This window comes from Oreochromis niloticus, linkage group LG18 (assembly GCF_001858045.2).
Source record: "Oreochromis niloticus isolate F11D_XX linkage group LG18, O_niloticus_UMD_NMBU, whole genome shotgun sequence".
Lineage (NCBI taxonomy): Eukaryota > Metazoa > Chordata > Actinopteri > Cichliformes > Cichlidae > Oreochromis > Oreochromis niloticus.
Genome location: NC_031982.2, coordinates 1597982 through 1625078, shown reverse-complemented (window position 1 = coordinate 1625078; position 27097 = coordinate 1597982). Strand labels below are relative to the sequence as shown.

Sequence of the window (27097 nt, the reverse complement as noted above, 5' to 3'; positions counted from 1 at the left end):
AAACTGCATTTAAGATAGATAAGATAAGATAAGATACCTTTATTAGTCCCACAAGGGGAAATTTCATGTTAAGGCTGCCGACCTATTGCACGCAATGGCGGCGCCATCTTTCCCTCCGACCATACATACATTACACAAAAACATCACATGGGGAAGACAGGTCAGAGAGGTATAACAATGGAAAAAACACAACATGACGAAAGATAAGGAGAAAAAACCCCATTAAAAACAGACATGATTCTGTCATGGAAGTGACAGCATGGATTGAGGAATGCATCCAGAAATAATTGTCTTTTAACAGGGTTAGCAGGTTAAAGCTGCAAAGACGAAGCCATCTGTGAATATAATACAGAAATGTAGCCATCTGCTGTGGGCCAAACCTCATTTGAATCGACTGAATCAAAGTGGAAAAGTGTTTTGTGGTCGGCTGAATCCAAATTTGAAATTCCTTCCCCAAAATATGGCAAATCCTCTGTAGTAAAGAGGAGAGGGATCATCATGGAGGTGCATCAGATAGGAACAGGCTTTAGAGGCTTTAGAGCAACATGTTTCTTCCAGGTGACGTCGTACTCAGGGAGGGTCTTTGCATATCCTGTATTCAAATCCAAATTGAGCTAATATTTTTCATAAATGGTAAATTTGATGTTTTCTATATTCTGCTGGGAATAAAATATGGGCACACATGATTGCATCGTCTGTTTACATTTTGCGTAGCACGCCTTCTTTTTTTGGTTTGTAAGAGCTTGAATCCTCTGATTCTCAGCAACTGTGTCTGTTTGTCAGGAGTGATTCTGCATGAAGAACACATTGAGCTGCGGTCAGAGGAATACAAACAGCTGAAGAGAGAGGTAGAGGGAAAAACCTTGCAAGAAGGTACTCTTCATTTTACTGGTAAGAGACAGGAAGTAAAGAGCGTGTTTTTAAATAAAATTATCAGCCTTGGGTTTAAAATCAAATCATGTTTCCACCAGCAGAACGTTACTCAGGGAAGGGAATATTTTGAAGATCTGCAAAGAATGAACTAGGCCCTAGTTTACAGTCCCTGCACATGAGGCAGAAGCACAATGACCAGTGAAACCAGATGAATATGAGAACTCTAAATATGCTTGTATGTGTATCTATGTATAATATTTCACTTGTATTCTGGGCAGCACCTGTAGTGTTGAAAGAAAATTGTTGGTATAGTTACCCCCTGTGATTTAATAGTGAATTGTGTATCCTGTTTGCTGTATAGCAGCCTGCAGATGTTTGCTTTCGACAGGTCCAGCACACGTCTCCTGAGCAATCCCAGCACGTTCTTCTTTGGCGAGTCCTGTGTTTGTTGTTTGAATTCTTTCAGTTCCTATCTGTGCCAGACTTGTGTGGCTCTATTTGAATTTCTTGATGACACTCCTCAGGATGGCTGCCGTCCCATACCTCAGGAGGCGGAGCAGTCTTCTACTCTTTGGTGTTTTGATCCCCGTCTGTTTCATGCCAAATATCTTTGTGCAAGATATTAATGCCAAGTTGCTCTCTGATGCATCTACTGGAGTGTGAATGTGAGATTGAAAGCACCTAAGCATAGAAAAAATAGTAAAAAGTGTTTGTGTAAAAAGTGTTTGTGGTTTGAATGTGGCGTGTGGTGCTATATAAGAACCATCCATTTACTTCTTACTGCAGTTCTTGACATTTGGAAGCACTAGAATAACTTTGCTTTGTAGGGATCATCGTTTATTTTTCTCCAGGTTAAACTGAGTTCTTTTTTTTATTATGACGATTTGTTGAGTGACAGCTCAAACGCTTGCTGATGTTTTTATACTGTGTGTAAACTGGAAGATAACCACAACTTGATTTTACAAACTTTGAGCATTACAGAGTTGAAGCACATCATTGCATAGCAGTGGTGTGTGCTATTACTCAGTAAGAGTAAGTGTAGAGGTAGCAACGTTGACCCAGGTAACTTTTATTTTTCAGAAATAATTGTTATTCTATACAAATAGAAATATAGAATTTTATGCTTTCTAAAGAAAACTTGTATCTTTACAAATGCTATCCTTTGCAATCTTAAAAAAAGTACTAGGGGAATTTTTAACAAAAATTTTATGTGGGGGTCTAATAATTCAGTCATGTGTACGATGCTTTAAACACACAACAGTTCTCATCAACCCCGGTCTAATTCAAACTTCAGGAAACTCTTAGTAATGTACGTGCTGTAATTTCTTCAAGGTGGAGCTTTAAAGCCTGGATTTGGTTTCCCATCATTCAGCGGCATCGCCCGCCTTACTTGGTTGGTTGAGTTGTTTGGTGAGCTCTCAGTATCTGCAGCAACACTGGAGGAGGACCCTGCTAACAGCTACAGCAAGATGACTGCAAAGCTGCTAACGTCTGACAACAGGTACGGGGGAAAGATCCATCTGAATGAAGAACGCGGGGATCACTATACCCTAAGTGAAAATGGGACACCTTATCCCACATGTCAGCACACAAGACTGGGAGCTAGGGCAGGATTGTAGCAAAGAGCATACTTGCCAACCTTGAGACCTCAGAATTAGGGAGACATTCAAAAGGGCTGTTGGGGGGGGACTGCTATACATATATATATATATATATATATAAACTTCCAACACCCAGCACGCCCCTGCGGGCGGTTTATCCTTCAAGCTCGGGTCCTCTACCAGAGGCCTGGGAGCTTGAGGGTCCTGCGCAGTATCTTAGCTGTTCCCAGGACTGCGCTCTTCTGGACAGAGATCTCCGATGTTGTTCCCGGGATCTGCTGGAGCCACTCGCCTAGCTTGGGAGTCACCGCACCTAGTGCTCCGATTACCACGGGGACCACCATCACCTTCACCCTCCACATCCTCTCGAGCTCTTCTCTGAGCCCTTGGTATTTCTCCAGCTTCTCGTGTTCCTTCTTCCTGATATTGCTGTCATTCGGAACCGCTACATCGATCACTACGGCCGTCTTCTTCTGTTTGTCTACCACCACTATGTCCGGTTGGTTAGCCACCACCATTTTGTCCGTCTGCATCTGGAAGTCCCACAGGATCTTAGCTCGGTCATTCTCCACCACCCTTGGGGGCATCTCCCATTTTGACCTCGGGACTTCCAGGTTATACTCGGCACAGATGTTCCTGTACACTATGCCGGCCACTTGGTTATGGCGCTCCATGTATGCCTTGCCTGCTAGCATCTTGCACCCTGCTGTTATGTGCTGGATTGTCTCTGGGGCATATATATATATATATATATATACATATATACATATATATATATATATATATACAAAAAACTTGAATTTTCAAATGTTTGTTTATCGGATAAAATAAGTTAAATGTCACCGTTATTATTGTTCAGTGGGGGTGTCCAAATTCAGAGGCTGTGTCCACCTGAGGACCCAGCCTTCTGGGTCTAAGTGGGCCGGGTCCTTCGAAAGCCGGGTAGACCGGAAATGAGCGGAAATGAGCGACTCTGAAATTGGACGGTCTACCCTTCAGAATTACGTCACGAGCTCTCTCGGTGGAGTGAAAAACTCTGCCATCTGCTCCTTGCTATCTAAAATATAACAGTATGCTGGCATAAATTTTCGACCATCTCACACTTCCGTTTTCAGTTTTCTGTTTGACGTTTATTCAGCTGTGTGAAAACCCTGGAGGAACCCACCCAAGGGATTAATAAAGTTTTATTTAATATAAGCTAATCTAATAATTTTAATCTCAGCCAAACCGATGTACTCACGAACAAATAAAACAGTGAAAAAAGCCACACAATAACATGTTTAAGTTATCTAAGTGACTTATATATCATGTTTAACCTGAGTAGCGAAAGACCGCGGCGGTTTGAAAACGATGTGCCGGGAGTTTGCGGTTCTCTTCGGCTCAGATATTTGAAGTTTACGTAGCTACATTGTCGCCTGAAAATATGTTAAAAGTTTATTTTGCGACCCAGAAAGAGTAATAAGAGTAATATTAAAACTAAGTAGCTGCAGTAGTAGTAGCCATTGTTGGAAACTGGAATTGGCTGGGCCAACCTGGGATATGGTTTTTCAATTTTGTTGTCCGGGTGGAAAATTGGGAGAAATGCGGGAGAATGGTGGCTCCGGGAGATTTTCAGGAGGGGGCACTGAAATTCGGGACTCTCCCGGAAAAATCGGGAGGGTTGGCATGTATGCCAAAGAGACTAACTAAACCCCAGACAATAGGAATGTACATGTGGTTTTCCATGTGTAGTTTGTTGTTGTACATGCGTCATAACTTCATTTCACCTAATTGTAATAAATAAAAGTATTTTTAAAGTCAGAAAGCCATTGGAGTAGCCACTGAGTGAGAATATCTCCCACTCTTTTGGTTTTCATGACGAAAGAACAGATGAGAGCCGTAAATGACATATAATTATTTCATCTTATGTCCATCCAGATCTCTGACATGGATTGAGGAACGGCAACCAGGCCTCCCCCGAGCAAAAAACATCAACTTTCAGTTTGATTCAGGGACTCTGACTCAGATTCCTCCTGCACCAAGAGGGACCGTGGGCCTCTTTATGCAAGACCTGATCCATTTCTCTGCTAAGCTGGCAGGCCAAGTGAGTCCTGAAGAGCTCCAGAAAGAGAGAGTCAGGGTCCTACACTGCCTGGAACTGGCAGGCAAAATACAAGAGCTTTGCCAAGGTTAAAGGGAAACTCCTTGATCTCATTGGATGATAGTTACATTTATACCCCCGTTTCAAAAACATTTGGGATGCTGTGTGGAATGTAAATAAAATGCAGTGATTTGAAAGTGTCATATACTTATATTTATTCACAATAAAAAACCAACATTCATAAATATCTGGGAAATGAGAAATGCTGCGTTTGTAGCAGAGGAATTGTTATGTGACAGAGAATTTGAAGAACTCTTCTTTTGAACTGAGTGCTGACAGCAACATGGATGTCCCTTTCCTCTTTAGAGGATGTGGCATCCATGTTTTCCAAAAAGAGTTGCTTTAATCATATGGCTTCTTCTTTGCATGACATAATTTTAACCTGCATTTGTGGATGACACTATTAACTTGCAAGCTTATTCCAGTTGGACTTTTTTAAGTGGGGACATCCCAGTTGTTTTGGAAAGTCAACAGGATGATGATGTACACTAATAAAGTAAATATTAAACCACCTTAAAGTCTGTTTCATTATAGATCAATATTGGTAGGAGAGGATGGCTAGCAGTTACAGATTGTCTCCATACTTTGACGAATCAAAGCCATGTGAAAGCTGAAGGAATGAAGGTGCTATCTGGATACGAGTCACAGCTCAACAAAGATAAGCAAGCAACTGGTGTTTTCATGGTCTCCAAAAGGGTGAGAGGAACAGCGGTGGGCATATTGGTCGATGACTTGAACAAGGACCCTGGTATGAACACATTACTCACGAATCTTGACAGTTTGTTTCATGAAGAAAAAGACCAGACCTATGATGCTTATTCTTGCTTTGAAAAGATAACGGGAGACCCCGGTGTAACTGACAAACTATACCATAGACTTTGAACAACGATACAGTCATACGTGCAAATACAAGATGGAGCTTCCCAATGCAGTGTTGGCTTTTAAATCATTAGATGCTGCATGTTTGGATGCAAAAGGCCGACAGTCTTTACAGCATGTTCAGATCTGACTTTTACATTAATGAAGTTGACTCTGAAAAGGATATTTGGAGGAAAATCAGAGGCTGTCTCAAGTAGGGGAATTGACCAAGAAATGGTACATATCCCATAGCAAAAGTGACAGAAAGGCTAGCCACTGGCACAAAGGGATCAGCAGAAAACCTCTCTACCAGGAAGAAACCCACTGGACAAGTTTAGCTGCAGTAATAAATGTGCAGTTTATCAGTCTGTTTTTCACTGGATTAAAGACTGTCCACGAAGGTGAGCAAGTCAAGATAACTGACACAGACAACGGTGAAGAGTGTAATCCCACCCTCTGTAACCAAAGAGTGAGGCAGAGATCCTTGTGACAGAGTGCTTTGGGATGCAATTACTGACATTGACTGCGCAAAAATTATGTGTGGGAAAACAGTGGGTACAAAAATACATCGCAGAGCAAAGCCAGAAAGAAGAGTGCTTTGGTGAAAACAGAAACACCCAACTGAAAACTGTATATTCAACAATAAAGGTGAAAATTACAGCAAAAAGTAGTTGAGACCAAATGTCTCTTAAGGAAGTCTCTTAAGACTTCCTTTTCCAGAGCCTGAAACACAGTGGGTGCGTTTGTTAATCCAAATGACAAAGTGTCTAAAAGCTGTATTAAAGGCTGTCTTAGACTCATCCCCCTCCTGGATGCAGAGATAAGACCTTTATTTTTCTTTTCTATGCTAGAAAGTTCCAATAATTATGAACATTCAGTCACATATGAATTCAGTTCTCTTCATGTTTAATTCAGTTTCTGCAATTTTACTTCAGTTACATCTATCATTCTCACATGAACACTGGGTCCTCTACCAGAGGCCTGGGGTCTTGGGGGTCCTTCAAGGTATCTTTGGTTTTCCAAGGACTACGCTTGTTCTGCCTTTGTACCTTACACTGGCTTATACAGTTTTATAAACTGCCCTAGAGCTCCCTCTGGTGGCTGCTTTGTAATATTGTTTTGATTACTTGGGAAAAAGAAAAATGGCGAAAGCGAAAAATCCAAGATGGCTAAACGTAATGCCAAAGTATTACTGTTTTAAGCTGATATGGACATTAAAATGTTGTTGCTTTGGACGAGATTTGTCCATAAGTATGAGTGATAATAAAATAATAATTGTTTTTTTGTTTTGTTTAAAAATTGTATAATAATTTGTATGTGTGAGTTATGAAAGTATTTTCTTGTCAGCTTGCAGTAAGCGTGTAACAAGCTAGTTTGCGACGGTAGTTAGCTAATACAATATTTTGTATGTTTTCAGATTTACAATGGTCAAAGAGAAGGCAACGATCAGAGGCCATTCTTCAGTAAATCAGCACAAAAAAGGAAAATAAGTCTGGTTATTGGAGCATTATCTTACTGCCTAGCTGGTGAAAACTAGAAAACAAAGGGCGAGGATAGGAATAAAAATAATAATAATTCAAAATCACTTTTATTGTCACATCACATGTGCTGTACACTGTTACAGCACAGGTGAGTGAAAATTCTTGTGTGCAGGCTTCACAAGCAACAGAGGTGTGCAAAATACAGGTAACATTAGAACAAGGCAAAATATAAGAATAGGAATGTGAGAATTATAAGAATAAGTATATGTACAGATATGAGAATGCCCATTAGTGAATATGTATACCAAATTTATATATATACATATGTGTGTGTGTGTGTGTGTATATATATCTATATATAAAAAAAAAAAAAACACCCATCTCGCCCCTGTGGGCGGTTTATCCTTCAAGCTCGGGTCCTCTACCAGAGGCCTGGGAGCTTGAGGGTCCTGCGCAGTATCTTAGCTGTTCCCAGGACTGCGCTCTTCTGGACAGAGATCTCCGATGTTGTTCCCGGGATCTGCTGGAGCCACTCGCCTAGCTTGGGAGTCACCGCACCTAGTGCTCCGATTACCACGGGGACCACCGTTACCTTCACCCTCCACATCCTCTCGAGCTCTTCTCTGAGCCCTTGGTATTTCTCCAGCTTCTCGTGTTCCTTCTTCCTGATGTTGCTGTCATTGGGAACCGCTACATCAATCACTACGGCCGTCTTCTTCTGTTTGTCTACCACCACTATGTCCGGTTGGTTAGCCACCACCATTTTGTCCGTCTGCATCTGGAAGTCCCACAGGATCTTAGCTCGGTCATTCTCCATCACCCTTGGGGGCATCTCCCATTTTAACCTTGGGACTTCCAGGTTATACTCGGCACAGATGTTCCTGTACACTATGCCGGCCACTTGGTTATGGCGTTCCATGTATGCCTTGCCTGCTAGCATCTTACACCCTGCTGTTATGTGCTGGATTGTCTCTGGGGCATCTTTACACAGCCTGCACCTGGGGTCTTGCCTGGTGTGATAGACCCCAGCCTCTATGGATCTTGTACTCAGAGCTTGTTCCTGTGCTGCCATGATTAGTGCCTCTGTGCTGTCTTTCAGTCCAGCTTTGTCCAGCCACTGGTAGGATTTCTGGATATCAGCCACCTCCTCTATCTGCCGGTGGTACATACCGTGCAGGGGCCTGTCCTTCCATGATGGTTCCTCTATATATCTATATCTATATCTATCTATCTATCTATCTATCTATCTATCTATCTATCTATCTATATATATATAAAGTTAAATAAAATAAAATATGTGCGAAACAAGTGGCATATATGTACAGTATGGAGTACATAATGTTGACGTTCCGGTAAGTGATGGTGAGGTGTCTATGAAGTGTTCAGCAGTCTGATGGCTCGATGGAAAAAGCTGTCTCTCAGTCTGATGGTTCGGGACCGGATACTGCAGTACCTCCTGACCTTGTAGTACCATATCACCCTATTAGAGCACTTCGCTCTCACACTGCAGGCCTACTTGTTGTTCCTAGAGTATTTAAAAGTAGAATGGGAGGCAGAGCCTTCAGTTTTCAGGCCCCTCTTCTGTGGAACCAGCTTCCAGTTTGGATTCAGGAGACAGACACTATCTCTACTTTCAAGATTAGGCTTCAAACTTTCCTTTTTGCTAAAGCATATAGTTAGGGCTGGACCAGGTGACCCTGAATCCTCCCTTAGTTATGCTGCAATAGACGTAGGCTGCCGGGGATTCCCATGATGCATTGAGTTTTTCCTTTCCAGTCACCTTTCTCACTCACTATGTGTTAATAGACCTCTCTGCATCGAATCATATCTGTTATTAATCTCTGTCTCTCTTCCACAGCATGTCTTTCATCCTGTCTTCCTTCTCTCACCCCAACCGGTCGCAGCAGATGGCCCCGCCCCTCCCTGAGCCTGGTTCTGCCGGAGGTTTCTTCCTGTTAAAAGGGAGTTTTAACAGGAAAAATTGAATTGAATTCTAATAAACAGAAACAACCCTTTATCTAATGAGGCAGCACAGATGGCTAAAGATAGTGATGGGCCGTTTGAAGCTGAAGATCTGACATGTGTCAAACCCCCCCCAAAACAGTGCTTCAGAGGCACTGTGTCGAGGTTTGGTCGTCTGGCCAGGGTCACGTGATCAGTGACCTTCAAAGCTTTATTCGGTGTATCACAGCTTCAGTACCTGATTCAATTATTTATAAGGAAGTGAATAATTAGCAAAATGTTTTGATGATAATTTTGTGCAAAAAACTCCACAAACCAACATGAGATGCAAGAGAGGACGCTCTGTCATTCCTAAATAAAAACCAAAATGAATAACCATAATAACAATAAATGTGCTATGTTTCTATTTTAGTAGTTCACAAACAACTCTACCCGAAAAACATAAACAAAAAATACACTATATGTATAAGTTATAATATATTATATATAAATGTACCAGTCCAACCTCACAGCACACCTCACAGTATTATACCATTGTGTTGTATATTATTATTTATATTGTAATTTTTATCGAATATGTTTACAAACATTAAGAAGTCCCAGGCAAAGGGAAACCACACCGTGGCACATGCTTAAACAAACAAACAAGCAAACAAAACAAAAACAAAAAACAAAGCGTCACAACAGGGTAGCCCAATCACACAGAACTGTCACTTCATACTAAACAACTGAGCTCGGTATCAAAGCAGTGACGTACAATTACAAGACGAACTGCCAACTCTTGAGCCACAATCGCAAAAAGTAATGTGTTCCAATCCATTTGTGCTGGATACTGCACTACTCCACCAGGAGATCCAATCATATGGTTCCTTTGCATTATAAAGAAACAGGTGAGAAAGAAAAGACAGAACATAACACTAAAATGGAACAATAAGATTTCTGCAAATAAGAGAGTAATCCTGCAAAACACTGTTAGTTTATAAGAGGTGTGGGCCAATAGACTATTTTGGGAGTGATGTCATAATTAGGCCATCGGAGCTGCATGCACATTCTGGAAGCATAAAAACAATCAGAACAAGAGTGAGCAAACTGATGACATCGCTGGAATAAGTAAGAATAGTCTTTGGTGCTGTGTTATTAAAAACCCTCATCAGAGAAGAGATGAAGACAAACACAAGGACTTCTGGCTGCAAGCTGTATGTAAAAATTCAGAATTAGAGTGCCCTTCAAATTAGCCACTACTTGAATCCATCCTCGTATCCAATTCAGGGTCACGAGGGGCTGGAGCCTATCCCAGCTGTGTTAGGGCGGGAGACAGGGCACATCCTTCACAGGTCACCAATTCAATTCAATTCAATTCAATTCAATTTAATTCAACTTTATTTATACAGCGCCAAATCACAACAAAAGTCGCCTCAAGGCGCTTTATATTGTACAGTAGATCGCACAATAATACATACAGAGAAAAGCCCAACAATCATATGACTCCCTATGAGCAAGCACTTTGGCGACAGTGGGAAGGAAAAACTCCCTTTTAACAGGAAGAAACCTCCGGCAGAACCAAGCTCAGGGAGGGGCGGGGCCATCTGCTGCGACCGGTTGGGGTGAGAGAAGGAAAACAGGATAAAGACATGCTGTGGAAGAGAGACAGAGGTTAATAACAGATATGATTTGATGCAGAGAGGTCTATTAACACATAGTGAGTGAGAAAGGTGACTGGAAAGGAAAAACTCAATGCATCATGGGAATCCCCGGCAGCCTACGCCTATTGCAGCATAACTAAGGGAGGATTCAGGGTCACCTGGTCCAGCCCTAACTATATGCTTTAGCAAAAAGGAAAGTTTGAAGCCTAATCTTGAAAGTAGAGATAGTGTCTGTCTCCCGAATCCAAACTGGAAGCTGGTTCCACAGAAGAGGGGCCTGAAAACTGAAGGCTCTGCCTCCCATTCTACTTTTAAATACTCTAGGAACAACAAGTAGGCCTGCAGTGCGAGAGCGAAGTGCTCTAATAGGGTGATATGGTACTACAAGGTCATTAAGATAAGATGGGGCCTGATTATTTAAGACCTTGTATGTGAGGAGCAGGATTTTGAATTCAATTCTGGATTTAACAGGAAGCCAATGAAGGGAAGCCAAAACAGGAGAAATCTGCTCTCTCTTCCTAGTCCCTGTCAGGACTCTTGCTGCAGCATTTTGGATCAGCTGAAGGCTTTTCAGCGAGTTTTTAGGACATCCTGATAATAATGAATTACAGTAGTCCAGCCTGGAGGTAATAAATGCATGAACTAATTTTTCAGCATCACTCTGAGACAGGATATTTCCCACTTTAGAGATGTTGCACAAATGGAAGAAAGCAGTCTTACATATTTGTTTAATATGTGCGTTGAAGGACATGTCCTGGTCAAAAATGACTCCAAGGTTCCTCACAGTGTTACTGGAGGCCAAGGTAATGCCATCCAGAGTAAGAATCTGCTTAGATACCATATTTCTAAGATTTTCAGGGCCGAGTACAATAACCTCAGTTTGATCTGAATTAAGAAGCAGAAAGTTAGCGGCCATCCAGGTCTTTATGTCTTTAAGACATTCCTGCAGTTTAACTAATTGGTGTGTGTTACCTGGCTTCATGGATAGATAGAGCTGCGTGTCATCTGCATAGCAGTGAAAATGTATGCTATGTCTTCTAATGATGCTGCCTAAGGGAAGCATGTATAATGTAAATAGAATTGGTCCTAGCACTGAACCCTGTGGAACACCATAATTGACCTTAGTGTGTGAAGAGGACTCTCCATTTACATGAACAAATTGGAGTCTATTAGATAGATATGATACAAACCACTGCAGCGCAGTACCTGTAATACCTACAGCATGTTCTAATCGCTCTAATAGGATATTATGGTCAACAGTATCGAACGCAGCACTGAGGTCTAGCAGGACAAGCACAGAGATGAGTCCACTGTCAGAGGCCATAAGAAGATCATTTGTAACCTTCACTAAAGCTGTTTCTGTGCTGTGATGAGCTCTGAAACCTGACTGAAACTCTTCAAATAAGCCATTCCTCTGCAGATGATCTGTTAGCTGTTTGACAACTACTCTTTCAAGGATGTTTGATATGAAAGGAAGGTTGGAGATTGGCCTATAATTAGCTAAGACAGCTGGGTCTAGAGATGCTTTTTAAGTAAAGGTTTAACTACAGCCAGCTTGAAGGCCTGTGGTACATAGCTGATTATTAGAGATAGGTTGATCATATTTAAGATTGAAGAATTAATTAATGGCAGGACTTCTTTGAGCAGTTTTGTAGGAATGGGGTCTAAAAGACACGTTGATGGTTTGGAGGAATTAATTATTGAAGTTAACTCAGAAAGATCAATTGGAGAAAAAGAGTCTAACTTAACATCAATGGTACTAAAAGTAGCTGTAGATAATATTACATCTGTGGGATGATTATTGGTAATTTTTTCTCTAATGATAAGAATTTTATTTGTGAAGAAGTTCATGAAGTCATTACTAGTTAACGTTAAAGGGATGGTTGGCTCAGTAGAGCTCTGACTTTTTGTCAGCCTGGCTACAGTGCTGAAGAGAAACCTGGGGTTGTTCTTATTTTCTTCAATCAGTGACGAATAGTAAGATGATCTGGCTTTGCGGAGGGCTAACATAGAGACAGACATTCACACCTATGGGAAATTTAAAATCACCATCTAACCTAACCCCACTAACTGCATGTCTTTGGACTGTGGGAGGAATGTCCTCATATCTGGATATCAGGCGCTTGTAGAGCAAAATCAAGTAAAAAGATAATTCTGCGTTTTTACATTCATCAGGTCCCAATCAGCCCAAATAGCAAAGAGAAATTAAAAATGCATGCCATGAAAGAATTCGGGTCTTAGGAGGTGAAAAATTGCATATGTAGGCATAGATGGATATATCAGAGGTATTTTACCTGTTGCACTTACAGTTGGTATTGTACAGCGATCAGCAGTGTTCATTGACCACTTGGAGTTTATTGTGGGTGTCAAGTCGCCTGATGGCCCGTGGAAAGAAGCTATATTTTAGTATTTATCCTACTTTTTATGCTCCTGTGGCTTCTTTCAGAAGGAAGCAAGCTAAAGAGGTGATGGCGAGGATGACAGTGGTCTCTGATTGGCCTCTTCACTCTGGAGAGGTATCGGGACCTGACAGTGTCAGTGACAGGGTTTTTTCTGTGGTCCTTACTATTGATTTTGATTCAATTCAATACAATTTAATTCTAATCTAATCTATTTATAGAGTGGCTCAATGCGCTGCAGTGTTTGCTGTAGAGCAGCTGGCATTCACAGAGACTGAGGATGTCAGTCCCTGAGCGGTGGGATGTCAACAACAGCCTCTCCCTCCAGTTTGTTCCTCCGGGAGCAAACATTTTGTTTATAAGAATATCAGAAATCACCTTATTGAAAGCAGAGCTATAGTCTCTGAAGAGCCGTATGGAGGGCAATGGAAACGACAACAGACCTGCTTGCTCTGTATGCAAACTGATGGTTGATTGCTCCTAAAGTCAGGAGTAAGGTAGATTTTGATGTGTTGTGATCAAACCTGTCGAAGCACTTTGCAGTCACTGGTGACAGTGCAATGGGCCTGCAGTCGCTCAGAGTGCTGATGAGTAAGATTCTTTGGATGGGGATTACAGCAGCTGGGTGGGACTGTGGTGTGTGTCAGGAAGAGGTTTTTCATGAATCTGATGAGAGCTGGTCGGCAGGGCTTTGAGTACTTTTTCAGGTACTCAGCAGCATTTTGTGTACATGGAACACAAAAACCACTCCGTCTTATTCTTACAAAAAGATATTTGTCTCCTTGTCTTTATCCCATTTATTCATCAACACTGCCAAACAGTGAGCTGGAGCTTTCTATTAGAGCGGACTAAAAGCACCACTTAGACTCTACAACTACACAAATTAAAAATGATCTTACACAAATGTAAATCCTAAAATAAATGGGACTGTCTACATGTGGAATGATGAATGGAATCAAATTAATGACATACTTAAGAACACATCTCTGTAATGTCTATCGCTCAACTTTGTGCAGCACTTAAAATAAAATAAAAACAGAACAAGAACCTAAAGATTAGTTTATAAGGTTATTTTTAGCAGTGACAATGAAACTATTTTTTTTCACAGTTACAATAAAAATAACCTTTGATGTTGTGTTGCACTTTCCAGCAGCCATGACCATTTTGGTAATAGAACAGCCACGCCCACTTAGAGGTGGAGCATTTCTAATAGAACAGAGTAGAAGGAGAGTACAGTGTTATGCTCCCCGCCATTCCCTAATTGTAGTGAATATGACTGTTGAATGCCACAGCATCAAAGTTTAGTATGCATGTGATCTAATTATCTATATTCCATTTTAGTGATTACAGTAACAATAATTCACAGGACCAGATTACACAAACACATCATGTAACATGAAATCCAGTTTTATATCATCTCCTTAGAAACAACCGAGGAAGAAAAAACAACAAAAAATAAACATTTATTGCAAAATAACACATGACAATATGGCAAACGTATCACTGGTAACAGTCAAGATAATAATTACGTATAGAAGTCAAGCCAAGTATTAAAATCACAGCCATGAACAATTTTTAACACATAGTTGTCACTACAGTGGACAGCTATTCAAAGGCTGCTGTCTTGTATTTGTGTCAGTGTTGATGGGATACTTGCACATAAACCAGACTGATGTGTTGCTCCATACCTGCCACCCACTGGTTAGTCAATGGACATGTAAAAAACTCTTTGAAAAGTACACGTTTCACAAAATGAAGTTCAAAAATCTTTTTTTTCATGTCTAAAGATGAATAAAAATACTTAAGAAAAAATCCTGATTGAAGTCATAATTCATGCAGGAATAAAGACTCTTAAATTAAGGCTCTTAAAATGCCTTAAAAACACACACAGCATAGAGTCAAGTACAAACCCTAGAAAAGAGCAGACTGTCATGTTGGTGTACAATCAATACTAAAATAGACTTTTCACAGGAGAGATATTGATGCTTAATCCAATCACATACTTTTATTTGTCACAAAGTTTGCCCTCAGCAGGTACAAGGCAGGCTGAAATCTAGCTCAGACAAAATATCATTTACACATTACAGACATTTATTTTCCATAAAGAAACTCTCCCAGTCTGTCGTCACAAACAGCATATTATCAAACTGTCAGGTTGTCTCCACCTCTTTGCTCTTTGCTACTCATACAACTTCTTTCTATATCAACAGTTTTGCTTGGATTTTAAAAAAGAAAAGAAAAAATCAGACCTGAGTAAAATATTATGTTTCATAACCCACTGCCTGCCATAAACCTCACCATGGAAAGACACAGACTTTATTCCTAATAAGCAAGTGTTCAGGCTTAAAATAGCACAGCACTAAAAAAGCAGGAGGGCCTGTTATGTGTGGGCCTGTTGCTATATTGAGAAAATGACATACTATACATTAATCAGCCTGTCAGATGCTCTAACACTGCACGGTACTCCTGAGACGGGATCTGACATCTAAGAAAGTTAACGGGATCATTTTATAGTCTGTAGCGAGAAGCATGAAGGAAATAGTAGAACAGACGGTTTTATCAGGTTAAGTTTTGAAACAGAGTCTGATCGTCTACAACATGATTTCCAAAAAGGTAAAGATGTGGAGGGATTCAGCACTCTGTAAAAAACTGGAAGAGCAAATAGTTTCAGAATTACAGTATTGTGCAAAAGTCTTGAGTCATCCCTCTTTTTTTATATATTTTTCTTCCAAGGAGCAAGACGTTGGAATTTCCAAGGTCTGAATCTACCAAAACTTTCCAAAGGCGACGGAGTTTGGACAAGAATCAAATTATAATTTTACCTAAAATCTTCATCAGATGAACACAAAGCCAAACTTTGTGTCATTCACATAAGACTTTCTGATGATGTTACTATTTTTGTCATATGTGCTCAATAAATGAAAGTTCATTGAAAATATTTTCTTCAGTTTGTTAAATAACAATTTCATGTTAAAAAAATATTGAACATGTTTTATTCTGGATTTATGTGACATGTAACTATATACCATTCAGACATTATCATTAATCTTTTGCAAAGTTAAGTTCTTTGTTTTTTTTAAACACAACTTTACAGGTCAGCAAGATTTTTTCTCTCCATATTTTAAATAACCAATACTTTGACCCAAATTACAGCTCCTGATTAATTCTGATGGTAAGAAACAGCAGTAAAGAGTTGTTTTTGGGATATATATGTTCAAATATTGCCTCAAATTTCAATGTGCAGAAACAAAGGGACTGAACATTGGAGGATGGACCTTTGTTTGACCTTTGACAAAAAAGATCAAGTATTTGATATATGAAGATAAAATTTCATGTCAATCTTTATATATTTTGTGCAAATCGGAGACTGTTAGAGCAGAAGGCCTATGTTCATTTCAGATTGAATTACTCAGTGGCTTAATTTTAGCTCAGCAATGATTCAGAGTGTATGGCTGGGTCTCTCCACAGCTTTATATATTGAAGCAGTGTGTGGTCACCTTGACAGAGAACAGAAAAAGTAAGCCAACATCCAAAGAAGAGTTTTAAATATCCTTCAACAAACCCAAAGAACTATTTCTGATGACTACTTTAACAAAAATATCACCAAACAGCTTCTTGAAGAGAGTTCATGCTGTGTTGGTCCAACCAAATATTGACTTTAAACCTTGTTATAATTGTGCAAACTCTACTTTTGCCTTATGGACTGTATTTTCATGTATATTGCACAGCTCAAAAACACTGCACCTAATTTAGACTAGAAGAGTCTTGCACAGTACTGTATATTCAAAGTGAAAAATGTACTGCACACTGTTGTAGTACTAGTAATGTTTTATTTGCACCCCCCCCCCTAAAGATCGTTCTGCGCAGCTTTTCAGCCAACTTGTTCCTGGCACAGCTCTCCCCAAAGCAGTCCCAGCCCACTGCCTCACCATTCTTCTGCAGAATAGCCGCAGACCACACCCCTACCACATACCTCTGCTGCCCTGAGGTCGGGGAGCCATCCGGCCGAGCCTACCGAGTGATCCAGATAGGTGGCAGCACATGCAGACGCAGCACTTGGTCCATGAGACACTAGAAATTGGCTGGAGCTCCAAACAAGCCAAACGGAAGTGTGACAAATTGGTACAAACCGTACTGAGTGGAGAACGCCGTATTTTTCCTTAAACTCTGGAGAGAAGGAATCTGCCAGTATCTCTTGGTTAAATCCACCATTGTGACAAATCGAGTAGCACCTAACCGGTCCAGGAGCTCGTCGACCCAGGCCCTGGGATAAGTGACATCTCACTCACCTTACGATAGTCAGCACAGAACAACATAGACCCATCTTTGTTCTCCACAAGAACTATGGGGCTACATAAAGCTCTGTAAGACTCTTCTAATACTCCCACATCTTTAGCACCTCAGCCAATTCTTTCTGAACAATGTGTCCTTCAGGTAACCTGCAGGGCCGTGAATGCACTGTCACGCCAGGACACGTTTCAAAATGGTGCTCTATCAGAGAAGTACGGCCGGGCATGTGGAGAACATCTGCAAAATGCTGTTGCAATGCAGCAACATTCGCTCGCTCAGCCGGAGTGTGATGGTCATCATAATGGAGGGAGGGAGGAACTGGGCACTTCTGGCCAAACTCATTTCTCTCCTTCACCAGAGAAGTGGGTTTGGCCTCTCTCCATGTTTTGAGAAGGTTAAGGTGATATACCTGTGTGGGTCCTCTCCTGTCCAACCGCACCACTGCATAGTCAACACCTATTACCTATTCACTGTGTGACCATGAAGGCTCCTTTCCACCTGGTGAGCAACTTCGAGCTACAAGAAGGGAGTAATACAAGCACTTTGTCTCCCTCTAGCCCCTCTACTGTACAGGCACTGCTGAGGTTCCTGGGCCTGGAGATAATTTTTTCGTGATAACCTCCCCAGTGTGTGTGTCTTTGCTCTCAGGTCCAGAACGTACTGAATGTCCTTCTTAGCTGGGCTTGGACCTTCCACCCAGTTTCCCAGCTTCCTCGCAGGGAGAAAATCCCGTGGAAGCCTGGGGCACCTCCCGCACTGCAAACAACAAAGGTTCCAACCAGTGATCCTGATTGTTTCATCCTTGTGAATAAACCTATGAATCATGGACTTTAAAGTCTTATTCTGTCGCTCCACCAGCCAGTCCAGGATTCTGGAAAAAAAAAAAGTCCCCACTTTTCCCCCCCAGTGGCCCCAATCATCTTCCATAAAAGTGGATATTAGGGGGAGGAAACAAAGAAAACAAAGTAATTTTCTTAGTTATAATTCAGAGTATGATCTGGAAAATCCAGAATTTTAATAAGACTTTAAATTTTCCAAGGTGGTTATGTTTGTTTGTCATGTTTGCACGTGTACGTATGTGTGCTCTGTCTGAAAATACAATAGCTCAAAAAGTGTTGAGCACATTTTGTAGGGGGTAGAGTGGGGTCATGTTAACGTTTGGACTACATCCATCCAGGTCTTCAAGGTCAACTTAATGATTTATTGGTTGAAAATTGACAGAAAAAACATCATAACTTAGAAACCACGTTGTGAAAGAGTGCATTGTCGAAAACTACCATATTTCAAATGTTATGTCATATTTGACCTGTGACCTCTCCTTCAAGGTCAACAGATTAGTAATAACCAACCAAGCATGGTTGGAACCAAGCATTTAAACTCATTATACAATAAAATGAATGGTGCATGTTTCGTATCCACATAAATACAAAATAATTATACTCAGTTCTGTCATTTATAGTAACATAGATTTTAACAAGGCAAACAAAAGCCTGCACTTTGCATTTCTTTTTACTGCACTATAGACTTTAAAAAGGTTTAAAAAGAACAAAGAAAACAAATGGATACAAACAAAATACAATAATATTCCTTTAAAAGGAAATATTGTCCAAAGAGTGAGCTGCTTCGGTGGAGGCTTGAGTGCATTCTCAGCCCACTGGAAGACGGACTCATTTGTCAACTAAAATATTAACATTCAACATACACAGACTGGTAATCAGCCATTATAATGATCAAAACTATAAGTGCAATAAACCAGTTTTAAATGAAATAATGTGGACAGTGAATGAAAATATTGTCTGTGGTTAAGTTTTAATAAAGTAAAAAAGCAGGAACTGAGACAGAATCAGATAAAAATGGATCAATAAACAGACCGATAGAAATAGAGCCGCTCTCCTAGGAGCTGGCACAGGGAAGCAGCTTGGTGCTTCACATTCCTGCCCAGCCCATTCTTACCCACTACCATGTCACTCTGTAAAACGGTAAGGCAGCTGTTGGCTTCCATCAACTCAAAGTGCATCTCTGAACTTATCCAGTCCAACACCTGCCCATCCTCTCACACTCTCATACACAAACTGCTGAAGCACACACATATGTGATGAAATCTGTGCACAAGCTAGGTCACAACAGTCTGATGAGAACTTATATGTGAGAGAAAAGATGAGTTGTTCTTGCTGAACTGAAGTAAAAATAACTCCATGCGACACAGAGTGGGTATCAGTGCAAAGCCATCTTCTCATCAATGTATGCTTGGTGCAAAGTAAATGATGGCATGAAGAGCAACATAACGACTGAATGTCCGTGCTGTTGTTCACTGATCATCTACAAAACAAATTCTTTACATCTCAGCTGGACAAGGCACAAACTTTTTATTGCAGCATTTCAAACTGTGAAAATTTGCTCAGCAGTCGGACTGACTGATAAACAGGCACAAACTCCAGGTTTTTATGGGCAGTATAGATGCTAGGCCCGACACTCAAATCCACTCTGCTCCCATTGGCTCATCTCGCTGAGGGTGAAGGCCCGATTTCCAACTAGCTACTGCCAGCTTCAGCTTTCACTGCACACTGAAGTCACACGTCATCAACAGTCCAATCAGGCTGGACTTGGGCACCAAAGACTTTCACACAGTCCAGGGGTGGTGATGGTTTCAGCTTTCTCCCTTGCCACCCCCCTCATTCCTCCATGTGTTTTTATCCTCTCCTCCACCCGGCTATTTTCAGGCCTCCGTTTTGTCCGTGTCTGCTGTTCTGTCTGCTGTCATTTTTAAAAAAGGCCCCTCTGACTAGTCTGGATGGATCCACTGCAAGGTCACAAAAGTAGCTGTTAGAGTAAAGTCATTCAGGAGTCCGGTCACTACTGCAGAGAACAACTGATGAAGTTATCAAGTTTTATATGTTATGGATGTGAACAGATCAACAAACACACTCACTCTCCTAGGACCATAAAAAGTGTAAAGTCACTCCTTTTTTAAAATTACATTTACATTAAAAACATATATACATATACATACATACATATATACCAGGGGTGCAACAATACTCGTATCGATATTGAACCGTTCGATACAGTGCTTTCGGTTTGGTACACATATGTATCGAACAATACAAAGTTTTTAATTTATTTTATCAACTTTTCTTCTGACGATGCTGTCTGTGTTGAGCGCTCAGTGGATCTGCGTTCGACTACTCCACCTAGGCTGCACTGTCGAGCGCAGATCCACTGAGCGCAGCGCAAGCTAGCAAGACAGAAGCTAAGCTCGTTGCAACATGGCAATTATGACCCTGATGGTAAGCGCGTCATGGACAAAAGTAAAACAGTATGTCGGATGTGCCACGCAATGCTCAATTACATTGGTGGGAACTAGTGCGTTAGCGCAGTTAGCTCGTTAATGTGCTGATGCCATCCAGCCCCACGCACGGGGCGATCCGTGGTAACTCGTTAAGGGAGATGTGCCGCGTTATGGCGTTAGTGTCATTTTAACGAGATTAACGCTGACAGCTCTAGTGGGAACACAACGAATATGACTGCACATTTACGCCGACATCATCCTAGTGCAAAGACAAGTGGAAGCAGACAAAAAACAACAAGCACGCATGCTACAAACTTTACCCGAGTCATTTAGACAGCCGTTAGCACATGATTCTCCTTATGGGGACCTGATATGTTTAATATGCTGCTGAGAATATACCCCAGAAGAAGGGTATAGTATAGCTTTTATTTTGGAAAGAGCCATTTCTCTGTAATAAACTCTCTTTTCCAAAGATGAGTGATTTCTCGATCAGATAGATTTATTTATTTTTATTATTTTGTTGTTTCAGCAACATTAAATTTAAAAACTACTTTTGAGTTAAAATATCTATTTATAATTTTAATTAATGACAAATTAAAAAGGCATGAACATTTTTTTGTATCGAAAAAATATCGAACCGTGACACCAAAGTATCGAACCGAACCGAACCGTGAATTTTGTGTATTGTTGCACCCCTACTGTTTATCATCCTTGTGTAGGACAATAGTAATAATTTTTAAAAAATGACCAGTGTCATCCTTTAAACAACCAACTAAGCTTCACTTTCGCTCAGTCTACTCAGTTCCAGTTATTCACTGGACAGCATCACAGTAACACTTGCTGTGCAATACACTGAAAACTGAAAAAATACAATGATTAGAAATAATTACTGAATTATTCATTTCTCTCTTCCTCGTAGTCCTTTCACCAGAGGAAGAGGCAAGGATGGAGTCTCCATGGATACTCCATCATGTCCTGTGCATCCATCAGTGTCAAACATATATTCAAACCAGGTCCAGGGGTCAGTTTTGTTAATTGGAGTACAAAAGTTCTAGGCTAACTAAAAACAGAAGAATTACCACAGCAGAACTGTAGAACCATTGTGAAGTTGCAATGCAAGGATAGAAAAAAAATGTGTTAATGATACAACAGTCATGTCAGTGCAGTGATCACAGTTTTGAATGTAATCAACAGCCATGTTTGACTTGGACTGACAACCCTTTAATCCAAAATTGTTGGGACTCTGTGTAAAATGGAATGTAATAATTTGCAAATATTATAAAGCCACATTTTATTCACAACAGAAAATATCATGTTTACACCAACAAATTAAAAACGTGCAAGAACTTCAGACGTCATCTAGCTGGAACCACATATTAAACACTTTTAGCATTGATGGTGGTGTTGCCAATTCCATTAGCACTAATGCATTCCATAGCATCAGATATGCAGACTTTTGAACTGAGCACAGGTAACAAAGCAAGATGGTCCTTCTTTAGATCGTTCGTGGAAAACATGTCTGGACTTTTATTCAGTACAGTCCATGTTCCAAAAACAAGGACCACAGTAACTCAAAGCACCCTCACCACACTTGGATCTAATTCTGGGAACAGTTTAAAGATGTGCACCTGATGACCTGAGAGGTCTGACACTGTAGTGGAGAGGGGACAAAGCAGGGAAAACCACTGGGACCTGTATAAAGTAATAGAAGGATTTTAAAGATAACTCCTTTTTGATTACTCGTAAAATGATAATAATTAGTATGTATCAGTAAAAATGTTCCTCTAGCGGTTTCTTTTTAGTACCACTTACAGTTTCCAGTCTTTTATTGCCACCGTCTTAACTTTTTTATAAAGTAATATTTTTCTTAAAGTGGTACATTGTCTTATTGTAAACATTTGCTACTCTTTCTGTTTTCTGTTGTGAATAAATTATAGGTTTGCAGATCACTGCACTTCTGTTTTTACATACAGTTTACATTGAGGTTGTATTTTAAATGACCAATCTTTCCTGAGTGCACGATAAACACAACAGGAAACCAGTTTCAGTTCTGAAATACTCATACAGCTGCAAATTCTTACCCGAGTCCAGATGCGGTCAGGTGAGGAAATGGACAAAAATGATCGCTAGACCTACATTCAACAGCATCACAAGAACCACCAAGATGGAGTTGGGGCCCTGTGGAGACACACAAGAAAGCTCTTTAAGTTATTTCATTTATTTTGCAACATTATGATTACTGACGCTATCAAAATCAACAAGACAAGCAGTGGGCCCACTGACAGCATATAGTGTGTAGTGGAAATTAGTAAAGATATCCTCTTGAATTCAGTTCAGTGGAGATCAGAATACTTTATTAATCCTTAAGGACATTATGTGGGTTATAGTTGCTCCAAGATAGTAACAGTAACAGACTAAACTATTTAAATAATACATTATGTTACAGAGTTTACACATTTAAAAGGATAGCACAAATCGCTCAATTATAAATATGAAGAATATTACAGAGGTGAAATTTATATGATGGACATTTAACTCTAACCTGTGAACTTTGTCACTTGTTATTTTTTTTAAAATTTTTTAAATTTATTTATCTATTTTTGGCCTGTCCCGTTTGGTTCTTTTGCCATCAGAATTATTGTCTAAAGGCAAAGAAAGATGCCCACTTTACCAAATGGACCATCCCAGCCTTTGCCATAATGGTCTATTTGATTCACCTTTTATTGTTTATTTTATTTTATTTTCACTTGCTAAATACGGGACAGACTTGACTGGGGAAAAGAAAGGGGAGAAAGAAAGAGGGAAAAAAAAACAGCGGGGAAGAGGGACGGGGATAAAGGGCAAAAAACCCAAAAACCAACAAAACAAACAGAAAAAAGAAAAATACATATATCAATCACCTGGATCACCTGTTGAGAAAGAAAAAAGACAAAACAAGCAGAAAGAAGAGAGCAATATAATAAACAACATCATTGCGATGATCTATGTGAATATAACGGTAAATACTAAATATCGAATATTATGGTGCAGCACATAAGATCAACAGCGCATAGTGTTCTTTGAGGTAGGAGCCAAAAAGGGTGTAGTTTGTGTGTGAGCACCCGTGTGTACACCTGTGAGCATGAGCGCGCTTGTTTTTAAAAGGTTCCTTCATGTAATGATCTGCTAGAGGGTGTGGGGGGGCCACAGCCCCGTCCTCCTGGGCATGAAGCAGGTATGGAGGAGATCAAGACTCCAGACATCCAGTGGCCCTTAGAACACAAGAGACCAAGGAAGACCAACAGAGGGGCAGCCGCGCCACTATCCCAGAAAGAGCTGAGGAGAGCCCCAGATGAGGGGTCACTCAGCAGCCGCGGAGCAGAAGCCAGGGGGGTTGCAGTGACGTGCCCGTGAGCTCGGCCGGCAGCCAGCTGTGCCAGAGTGACCGAGTCCCAGGCCGAGAGGCCGAGGGCACCCCACCCCCGAAGTGGCCCGAGCGAGCCCCAGGCTCCAGGCCCCGACAAGCAGCCACCAGGAGTGAGCCGGTGTGTACCTGGATGCCCATCCCTGGACACAAAGAACCACCAACGCACCGATGTCTGAGGGCGTCTGCCACTGGCAGGGGGAGTGGTGGGGGGAGATAGGCCTCCATACCTTGGAGGGCCTGAGATGTCCCCAGAGAGGTGGCGTCTGATACCCAACATGACATATAGACACAGACATACAGGCACACACAGATACAAACATCCATTCCCACCCTCATGCTCTCATATGCAATTACTCAGCACTCACCCAACGTGGAGACAGACATAAAGAGACGCTGTACACACAATCACACTCCCCAAGCGTACTCTATACCCCAGGTCTAGGTACCCTTGCCCCTGGAGGGGGAAACTGCACCCAGACCCAGGTGGTGTTACCCTTTTCCCTGGGGTGGAGAGAAGCAGACTGCCCCGACTCCGCAGCAGCAGGGAGGCCCCACATGCCAGACCCCTATTGGACGGCCAACTCCTCCTCCCAGCCCCCCCGCCCCAACAGGCAACAGAGAACGGGGGTGTGTGAAGACTCCAAACCTCCCTCTGAATGCTCATATGTAGTGTTGATGCATGTGTGTTCGAAGGTGCATTTAAAACCCAGGAGGGCATGGAGCTACCTGCCAGAGAGCAGCAGGTAAGCGCATAGCCCCTCCTGATAGTCCTCAATGTCTACGTGTATTTAAAATTGAGAGGTGGGCAACGACGCCAGGGGTGAGGTTGTACACCCTGATGGTCTTTTGGATTCCGTGTAGCGTGCCCACCCCCAAGGTCCTATATGTATGTGTTATGAGAGTGTGAGTAATGTGAATGTCTAAGTTGTGGGATAAAATTGAGGCACAGGCAGCCAGAAGGGGACAGAGGGGGGGATGCCTCCCCTGCACCCTGGTGACACACCTTTACCCCAAGGCCCTGCATGTGTGGGTGATTGTGGTGGAGTGGGAAGAGGGAGGCAGCTGGAGATGGGGAGGGAAGGAAGGGAAGGGCAAGTGACCCCTCCCTGGGGCCAGCTCCCCCGCTGACCCCAGTAGGCACCCCCATACTCTGCAACCCACCAGGGAAAGGGGGCCCAGGCCCATGCGGACCGGGGCCCAATTCAGCAGCGCCGCCCGGCCCCACAGAGCCCGGGACAGCCCACCCGACCCCACCACAAAGAAAACTGCACCCACCCCGTCATCCACTCATCTTCCAGACTACACAAGACGCCCAGGCTGAGATCTTCCTCCACCTCTCCTATATCTCCCCCTCCTGCAGAGTGAGTTCCTGAAGAGAGGAGACCTCCTGCAAGCTGTAACAGTGTCCCCCACCAGTTGAAGAGCCCCCCAGGTTGCTCGATGCACTGGCGGCACCCTGCGCCAGGGCTGGGCCCCCATACACCCACCCGCCCACAACCCCAGCGACAGACCAACCAGGACCCAAGCCCCAAGGCCCAGCCAGGGCCCAAGCCCAGAGACTGAGCACCCCCAGAACCCCACGCCCGTCCTGGACCCACCCAGGGGCAGCCAGGCTACCAGGTCAGTAACCCACGTCGGTCAGCACAGACCCTCCCTTAGCCCCGCTGCACGCAGCCAGGAGGAAACCGTCACCTAAGAGCCAACAGAGTCCTTAATAGGCCGTGGCCGCAACCCAGGGTTGAGCCCTTCAAGGAAGACGCTCCTGGGGAATCCCCTGATGCCCCAAGCCTGTCCCTACCCCCACACCAATCACAACAGCGAAGGTGGGACCAAACTATGACCCCCCACCCCCACTAGGTGATGGAGCTGATCAAAGGAGCCCAGAGCAATTGATCTGATGTGGTGGCAGAGGCTGTATCAAGACTAATGTAATCTAATAGATAATTTCTATATTGGTTAGAATTAAGATTATTTTTATTTTTCCAATTCATGAGGACTGTTTTCTTAGCTATGCATAGGGCAGTGAAAACCATATGGGCTATATTCTTTTCTGTAGTGACATTATCTAAGCTGCCCAACAAACACACTAAAGGGGAAGTTGGAATGTTACATTTCAGACACTTCGATAAGTCTTCGCATATCTCGCGCCAAAACTTCTGAACTGGTGGACAGAACCAAAGAGCGTGGATATAATTGTCCGGTGAATTGGTTTGGCAGTGTGAGCAGTTGTTGGTAGACGTAAAGCCCATCTTTAACATCCGATGACCTGTATAGTATACTCTCCTAGTATTTTGTATTGAATTAATTGAAGACTGGGATTTCTAATTAGATGAAAGGTTTTTAAGCAAATCTGAGACCAGAAGTTTTGGTCTAAGTTAACTGATAAATCTGCTTCCCATTTTGCAATATGAAGTCCAGATGAACAAATTCAACTTTTGGAGATTTACTTTCCTGGATGATTGAGAATGCATCAAGACGTTTTAACCCACTTTGGCAAGGACTGCCTAAAACTTGTACGTCAGTATGAGCAAACAGCACGTAAGATGGCGGACTACAGGAACCACCTGAGATTCAGCCTCAGATGCCGACAAAACAGGATTACTCCTAAAAGTCTGCAAATGAGCTCTTCAGTTAAAGGCTTCTGGGCAACAAAAATCCTCCAGAAGGCACAGCATCAGTTGCTTAATGAACGGGTGAGGCAGACAAATTTTACCATCGACATGCTAAAATCTCAAGAGGAGCGGACCCAACGGAGACTGACAATGCTTTTAGATGAGAATACTCTTAAAAAGGTCTTTGACTTCACTGAGAAGGCTCGTCTAGCACAGCACAAGAAGTCTAAGACCAGGCAACAAAGGAAGTTTGACTTACTTGTTGTACGTCGGAAACCACCGCAAAATACGGAGAGTGTCCTCAGTGGCCAGAAGAGACAAGGATGCGACATGGAGGATGTGGACAAGTGGGTGAAGAATTTGTCTGACAGACAGCTCACCCAAACAGTGAAAAACATCCTTGCTAAAGGGTTGAATTTTGCCGTCACACCGAGACAAATCCCGCTAGTGGAGCTGATCACAGCCACAGAAACAGCAATTCGTAACAACAATATTGCAGAAGTGGAAGCAGAGCAACTACGGACGAAAGTTTCAGCCTGTCTC

The 27097-nt window shown here is 42.0% G+C and overlaps 2 protein-coding genes across 4 annotated transcripts in view; one reads left to right on the top strand and one right to left on the bottom strand.

Annotated features, from left to right (window-relative positions):
• blvra (biliverdin reductase A) overlaps positions 1-5126 on the top strand; it is a 32353-nt gene extending 27227 nt beyond the window's left edge. Inside the window, exons 5-7 of the mRNA XM_003456721.5 lie at positions 784-891; positions 2206-2374; positions 4392-5126. Of these exons, the coding sequence (XP_003456769.1) occupies positions 784-891; positions 2206-2374; positions 4392-4647 (533 nt within the window). The 3' untranslated portion in view covers positions 4648-5126. The remainder of the gene's footprint in view (positions 1-783; positions 892-2205; positions 2375-4391) is intronic.
• A 13308-nt stretch (positions 5127-18434) lies between these two features.
• LOC100706964 (junctophilin-1) overlaps positions 18435-27097 on the bottom strand; it is a 36638-nt gene continuing 27975 nt past the window's right edge. Inside the window, exons 6-8 of one of the 3 annotated variants that reach the window (XR_267431.4) lie at positions 22618-22714; positions 21427-21511; positions 18435-20047 (exon numbers count right to left, since the gene is read on the bottom strand). Coding sequence is in view for 2 of the 3 variants with exons in the window: in XM_003456720.5 (XP_003456768.1) it covers positions 22634-22714 (81 nt within the window). In the remaining variant the exon portion in view is untranslated. The other 2 variants (XM_003456720.5, XM_005461523.4) reach the window with 2 other exon arrangements.